This window comes from Mesitornis unicolor, unplaced genomic scaffold, assembly GCF_000695765.1.
Source record: "Mesitornis unicolor isolate BGI_N332 unplaced genomic scaffold, ASM69576v1 scaffold9096, whole genome shotgun sequence".
Classification (NCBI taxonomy): domain Eukaryota; kingdom Metazoa; phylum Chordata; class Aves; order Mesitornithiformes; family Mesitornithidae; genus Mesitornis; species Mesitornis unicolor.
The window spans coordinates 26019-33411 of NW_010190230.1; the positions used below are offsets into that span (position 1 = coordinate 26019).

The following is a 7393-nucleotide window of genomic DNA, read 5'->3' on the forward strand; positions in this document are numbered from 1 at the left end:
ACTTGAGGCTGTAGTCTGTTGAGTATTTTTTCTGGCAGCAGCACTGGTTTATGCAGCTCTCCCTCTGCCTATTTTTCACCCCTGTGCTGGTTCAAGTGGGAGCTGATCCAAGCTAAAGATGGCTGGCAAAGAAGGTTCCTCCTAGCATGGCTGGGTTGCCCCATCCTTTTCACTCCGTTACCACGTGAGCAGCAGAAGGCTGCTAAGTTTTAACACTTGCAGAAAGAAATGCTCATGCTCACATTCATGCAGAGCGAGCAGCTGAGCGCTGGAGCTCCTACCCTTAAGTTGAAGATAGTTATTTACAGTCCGTACAGATCAAGTCTTGTGGAGACTAAAACTTACCTTGATCAGGGAAATCCCAAAGGTTCCAGGTTTTAACTGGCCTGCGATCTGCTCACAGGTTCGTCCAACAAATTGATGTGGCAAAACAAACACTAAAATGTCTGCCGCCTTTGTTGCTTCGACCACATCTGGTACAGCCACCTGGGACAAGAATGACAACCAAAATGAGCACCAGGTAGGCATCCTCACACCTTGCAAGATACCAATATGCTGAAGCCATTGCAGATGCACTTGTAAATGCATTGCAAATTTTAACTGGCACTGTCATGTAGCTGCTAGACATTCATGTGAGCAGCTACAGATCTCTTCCGAAATATCCAAAGAAGCCTAACTTCTATGTTTGGATTTTTTTTTCAGTTATGCTTTTAGTTTTCCTCCCATCCCAGCCCTCTGTGGCTAATCTGGCAAAGACGATGTACTTTGTAAACTTGTAGTGTCCTGGGAAGCCTCTTTGCTGGTTCAGCATCCTCAGGTGGTTTTTGAAGATACTGAGCAACCCCATATGGCTCTTTTGGAATGAGGGGTAGCACTGGGGAAGACGGGAGCAAACTGAGGTTGTGAGAAAGAGCCTCCTTTAGCACCCTTTAGTTTCCATAGGTCACCAGCTGAGAGTTACTCAGGAATAAACTGTATCAAACGGCATCACAATTTCTGGGGAGTACGTGTCTTTGTTTTAAATACATAGTAACTTGACCAATAAATATTGACCAATAGTTAAAAAACCCTATGCAACATGCTTAATAATTAGCAAGCTGCATTTCTTCAAATGCTAGCATTACTCAGAACAACTCAAGCCAGGCTGCAGAGGCAGTAGCAGGTGAACTTGAGCCTGCTATCACAAGCAGTTTGCAATCAGAGAAAACATTGCCCTGGGATGCAGGCCTGGAGCACACAGCCTGAGTGCCAGCAGGATTCCCAGCAGGAGAACCAGAACTGCTGCCAGCAAGGCTGCTCCTCTGGGAAAACGGCAAAGCAGGAGCAGGGCAGAGGCAGGCAGCGCTGTACAGACGGTGCTCCTGTCTCTCCAAAATGTCACAGAGCAATGCAAGGACAAAACTACGTTTGTTTTGATTTTAGTTTTGGTTGGTTTTTTTTTTCTCAGTCAGAGATGAAGATGTGAGGGTCCCTCCACGCTTTACTGCAACCAGCTGATTTCTGCTGGTAAGGCCTCAGCCATTGCTACGGACAGGATGAGGCTGATCTCAAGTCGATCACAAGCCTGTTGATCTGCTGGAGGGCTGGAAAAATAACAGTGACGAGTCAATTGTAACCCAGAGGAGTATATGCCAAGCTCAAACCACAGGACTGCAAATATGCAATCGCAGCATTAAATGGAATACTAAATATAACCACTCCTCATGCAAGGAGACCCACCACGTGCAGCTTCCTCTTACAACTGCAACTGCTCCAGAAACACAGCACTACTTTCTTGCATTCACAAAACAGTGGCATTTGGCAAAATCTTGAATAGCCAAAAAGTCTCACCTTGCTTCAGCAGCAATGAATTATCTGAGTTTATTAATTTGAGATGCATAAGCTGGTATTTTAAATGTCTATGAAAGTTAAGTACCATATATTTTGGTGGAACTTACAGCATTATTAATTATAGCAGTGTGTTGCTATCCTGAAATCACCCATGAGCTGATAGCTTATTATTCATCTTGTAAGCCACAGCTGTTAGCTGTGCTGTTGATTTCTTTTTTAGAAGAACAAGAGCAGTAGCTTTCCCTTTTTTCCAGAAGATGCCATGGTTAGAAATCTCAGCCCTGTGCAGACACATCTCTGCCTGCCATTTCTGGAATTAGGCCGATTTCTGCCAGAGAGGAGGACGGTGCGTCACCAGCACCCGACACAGTTGGGGTTTGAAGTTGTGTGTGACGTACGAGACAAGCAGAAGGCACAGAAACGCGTTCTATTCCATGTCAGTACTGGAGTGAATTGGGTGCCAACCCAGAATGAAGCAGCGAATTACTTCCTAGTTTTAATTTTGCCAGATGTTGCCTCCCTTATAAAAAAATTAAAATATTTCAGTGATTTAGGTTTTTTTCAACGTACCACATTTTTGGGTATCTTGTATCCAGGCAGGTATTTAACGTTTTCATGTTCCTGGTTGATTATTTCTGAGAGTTTTCTTCCATTGATGATCTCTTCAAATACCCACATCTTGACAGTAGGATCAAATCTGTTGGACTTCTGGACATTTCTGCCAACAATTCTTGCTATGGCTGATCCCCTTTAAAAGAAAAAAAAAAGAAATAACTAATAGGAACAAGTAGTTTTGTTGTGAATTGGAAACACAAATACTTTAAATATCATAACTCATAAAAGGCCTGTGCTATAAAGCTGTTCAGGTGCTTGCTATATTTATCAGAAAGCTTTACCCACCACCCTCCATAAAACCCCTTCAGTTTAAAAACAGAGAAAGTAGAACCACAGAAAACATAACTGTAATAAGGGAGCTGAAGTCATAGCAAAGATTATAGAGCGGGAGTGTGATGTACCATCAACAGCACTAAAAATAAAGTATCTGGGATTAAAAATCTCTCTTGGTACTTGGATAATTCTTTTTTTCTGAAGACCAACAAATGTAAAATAATCCAGGTGGCAAAGCAGCGCTGAACGATCTTGCTGTGGCAGTCTTTGTGCATCACGTCTAAAATAGATGCATCCCACTTTCCTACCAATAACTGAACAGTTGCAATAAGGATTTTATGTAAGAGCTAAATCCTCAGAAACTGTTCTTTTCTTAAAAAAACCCCAACCTTCAACCTGATGGTTTCTGTTTGTTTATTGTTCTAATTAACACTAGCAGGATCTGTAACAGTGGCAGCCAGAGAATATTTTAACCATCCAGTTTATTCTTCTTCAGTCATGCTGAGTATTTTTTAATTTCAGTTCAGACAATAATTTTATTCCCCATCCACCACTGCAGCTTTGTGAGCATTCACTTATTTTTTTGGCAAGAGAGAATTAAAAACCCTGCAGAAAATATTGGAAGTATTGCTTAATGCTCTTTCAATTATGTGGGGAGGAGGGGTGATTATTTTTACTCCTCCGTTCCCTCTTTCTATTTTAATGCTACTTTAATCCTTCAAGTCCTGACACTTTTACTATCACAACTCAGAGGGGCGCTGCAGTTGCAATGCTCTTGTCCTCTGACCCACCTGTAACACCCTGCATGAGCAGGATTTAGCTGTGATTTATTTTCTGGAACTGATAAAGGTATTTCCAAGACGAAGTCCAGGTAAGTCTGTGCTGCCAGCGGTTCAAAGGGAAACCACGCTGTAACTGGCTCTCCTTGGCTCAGCCAAGTTTTGATGTAACAGGTTTGCACAAGGCTGAATTGCTCAGTAAGTAATAAAATAATAAGGGCTTCAACTTAATGTTTAATGATAAGGAAAACCTACTGAGATCAGGTTTCACTTTGCTCAGTGTTGACTCTGTGCTGTATCCTGAGCTGCTGTAATGCTGGCTTTCTAAAAAGGGATGACTGGGTTTGGCACTTTAAAAGATGTGGGGAAATGTTTTAGGCATGAAATGTTTTAGGGTTGAAGTATTATCTTTAAAATTACCTATATGCTGATTCTCTTGCCCTGCTGTCAGTCACAGGCCAGAGCTGAGGATGAATTGTGGCTCAGCATAAGAAATCGGTATTAAGAGGAAAAGTTATTTTTGTGGATAAAATGCAATCTAAATTCATTGTCCAGGCTATAGCCTCTGATTGGAGTAACTCCAGCACAACCTGGACAATAAACTTAGGCCTCAGACATAAGTAAATAATGTAAAAATAACTTCTCTAGCTACGTATCAAGTTAATGGGGTTTTCTGTTGAAAGATGCAGTTAGCTGGCTCTAACCTCTGAAATCCTGAGTGGGACTCACAACTCGCAGCAAATAAATCTGATCTTCCAGCAGAGCTGATGTTACCACTGCCCTTGGATGCTGCCATCCCCATGGACAAGGTACTGGTGAAGGTATCTCAGGCATAAATGTAGCTCCATAAGTGAAGTATATTTTTGTTTGTTTCTCTTTATATTAATGAGGATTTTGAGGAGAAGGGGTTTAATATTTAAAAGAGACTGAGTAGTCATCAAGGAAAATGCCTCACCACAAAGCCATCAAACAGTTCAAAACCTGATGCTCTGTTTTACATGAGCCATTTAAAATTCAGTCGCTGTTGATCAGGCTTAGGAGGAAGAATTGCTTTGTCTGTGAAGGCGGTGTTGGGTAGACTACACAGGCTTGGCAGAAGAGGGCTGCTGATGCAAACAAAGCCAACGACGCTCACACGTAAAGACTTTGCCATGTTGTTGTTTCTGCTTTTTTCCTCCAAATCTCAATTTTATTTTTAATAGAAGACTGAGAAGTCTGCTTAGATAACTTTTAAAAGTGGAAACTGCCAATAAGGATTTTTTTCCTCAATTATGTAAGTTCATGTTGGAAGTAATTTACATATTGCAAAGAAAAAGACATCTTTTATCTGGAGATTTCCTATCAGTATAACAGGAAAGCTTTGATATAGAATAACTCAAGTAAGACCCATTATTTATGTATGTGAATATGAAAGTGTTTGTGGCATACATCAGCACTGGTGAAAGCTAGAGCTGAAAGGAGGCCATGAAGCTGCTAGTCCCTTTCTGATATGAAGGGCAGTCAAATATACTTCTGCCATTTCTAAGAGTTTTTTTGGGGAGGTCTTAAAGACCTCAGCAGTTGCAGATCTCTTCCCTTCCCCAACCATCCCAGGGCCTTGTTATCCTTAGCATGGAAAGACTGTGTTCACTTTTAATCTAAATCGGTCTTACTGCAGTTTAAGCTCGTTTCTGTTCCAGGAGGGTAGAATATTATTTCTCTCCTTTATGTGGTTGAAGATGACCACCTCATCCTCCAGTCTCTTTCCTGGCCAACCATCTCATTTTTTTTAAATGCTAGTATCACTGAGGTTGGCAGGGACCATGAGACCATGAGTGGTGTTCCAAAGCTGGAACACCACTGATTTCAGATCGAGTTGCTCAGGGCTTTGCCGAGTCTTGAAAACTCTCCAAGGACCACCTCCTCTCTGGGCAACCTGCCCCGATGCTTTATTATTCTCATAGGTTTGGGTTTGTTTTTCTCCTATCTTTCTTTCTCCTCTCTTTATATATTGAGTCAGAACGTCCCCTGGTTCAATTTATGACCACTGGCTCTTGTTTTCTCTCCATGCACCTTCATAGAAAGGCTGGCCATCTGTCTGTGCTGAAGACAAGAACTAGACCAAGCTGCATCTTTGCTGAGGACCTTGGAATTCAAATGAATCTAAGAAGATTGGGAGAGCTTTTGGATTTTGAGGCATCAGGGAGTGAATTAAACCTCTGTTTTTAAAACCAGGTAACCGAGCCATGATAATCGTAAACACAAATCCTCTGTCACCTGGCTGGTAACCGCAAACTGTGGTTCAGCACTTACTTCCCTTAACCACATCAGTCATGAGTCTCCTGGCAGTGCTGATTTAGCAAGTCCCCGTGACCTGCTGAACTTCTGCAGCTGACACGAGCTATTGCAACACGCTCCATCATGTGTCAACCATGTTTCTGAGCCGCAGGAAAGACTCAAGAGCAGTTATCTGAACTGTCACCCAAATATTCAGGAGGAACCTAAGAAAAAAAAGTTTGCCAAAGATAAACATTTTACGTCTAGGTTGTGCTAAGACAACCTGCTCTGCTGCAGAGGCTATGAACAGATGTGATTTAAACATCAGAGCACCATGTTTATCTTCTGTCCAAAGATTTTACAGTCTATGAATGTGGTAGGAAGCAAGAGATGGGTCCAGGCAGTACGAGTGAGTAGACAGTACTGAATGAGCTGGGATCTCTGCATCCCCATGGCATAACTCTTTCCAGGTTTGTAGGTACACAGTGCAAAAAAAAGAACTTCCTAAGGTAGAGATCTGAAGGAAGACAACTAAGTGGCTTTGGAAAACGCCTTATGGCAAGGGGGCAGCCTGGTAAAGGCAGAAGGTGCTTGTTTGAGGATGCAGCAAGAGAACGATGAAGGCTGTCACTGTGGGCTGACCAAAGGTACAAGCTGGCTCCCATGGCTGTTGAGGGCCTGTAAGAGGCAATGAGCTGCAGGCTTGGATGCCTGGGGTTAAAGTGAAGGAGAAGAGGGTGGCAGGGTAGGGACACAAGTCCTAGAATGACATGGTGAAAGTAGCAGTTGGGGAAACATTGGTGTGAAAATGATGGGACAGGACTGCGTCCGTCAGGGCCAGAGAAAGCCAGAAGCATGATGATGAGTTCCTGAAGAAGGCTTAGCTCTGCAGTTGTGTGTGAAAGGCTGTATCTGAGAGAGGTCATGCACAAAGAACCTGTGATCTGGAAGGACGGTGTGCACATGGGCGCTCTGAAGGCAGTGGACTGGTTTTGCAGGGCAGGAAGGCAGAGAGCTGTGCTGTAACTATGCTGTTCTCAATGGCTCGCAAGCAGCCACACCTGTACCTATTGATTTTTTTTGACATTTGCTTCCACTTAGCTGTCAGATATTTTAAAAATCTTAAGGAGCTTGCCCTCCTTACACAAACACAATCCACACAACTACCTGGAGGCTGGGTTCGCTAATCCCAAGTGCATGCACATACATGTTGTTCTGTTTGTCTGTGACCAGCTTGCATAAACTGTAAGAAAAGTAAGATGCGAAGTCGGGTGAGATAGGGTTTGGTGGCTTCAGTGGGGTCTTGCAGACCCAAGGAGCTCTGGAGAGCTGTGCTGTTGTCCAGGCTAGAAAGGACTGAGCAGGAGCAGACATCTTCTTACAAATGGGGACAAGGATAAATTCGGGATCTGAACACAATGCTTGTACAAGCCTGCATCAGCACCAAACAACACGCTGACGGGGCTGGAAGTGAACGGTGCCCATAAGTTGTGGCTTTAAATGAAGCCGGTGTGCAGGTTCCTTCAAAGGAACAGAAACGGCACTGCTGCTCCCCTCGCTACTCCGTGCTCACTCCTGATCTGCCTGGGCCCTGCCGCAGCGCACGCAGCCCCGGGGGCACAGCTCTGCTTCCCTCGGGA

The 7393-nt window shown here is 43.4% G+C and overlaps 1 protein-coding gene across 1 annotated transcript in view; it reads right to left on the reverse strand.

The window, feature by feature from the left end:
- The window catches only part of LOC104542126 (glycerol-3-phosphate dehydrogenase [NAD(+)], cytoplasmic-like), an 8611-nt gene extending 6039 nt beyond the window's left edge, over window positions 1-2572 (reverse strand). Inside the window, exons 1-2 of the mRNA XM_010186339.1 lie at window positions 2401-2572; window positions 346-486 (exon numbers count right to left, since the gene is read on the reverse strand). Of these exons, the coding sequence (XP_010184641.1) occupies window positions 346-486; window positions 2401-2508 (249 nt within the window). The 5' untranslated portion in view covers window positions 2509-2572. The remainder of the gene's footprint in view (window positions 1-345; window positions 487-2400) is intronic.
- Between the last annotated feature and the right edge of the window lie 4821 nt (window positions 2573-7393).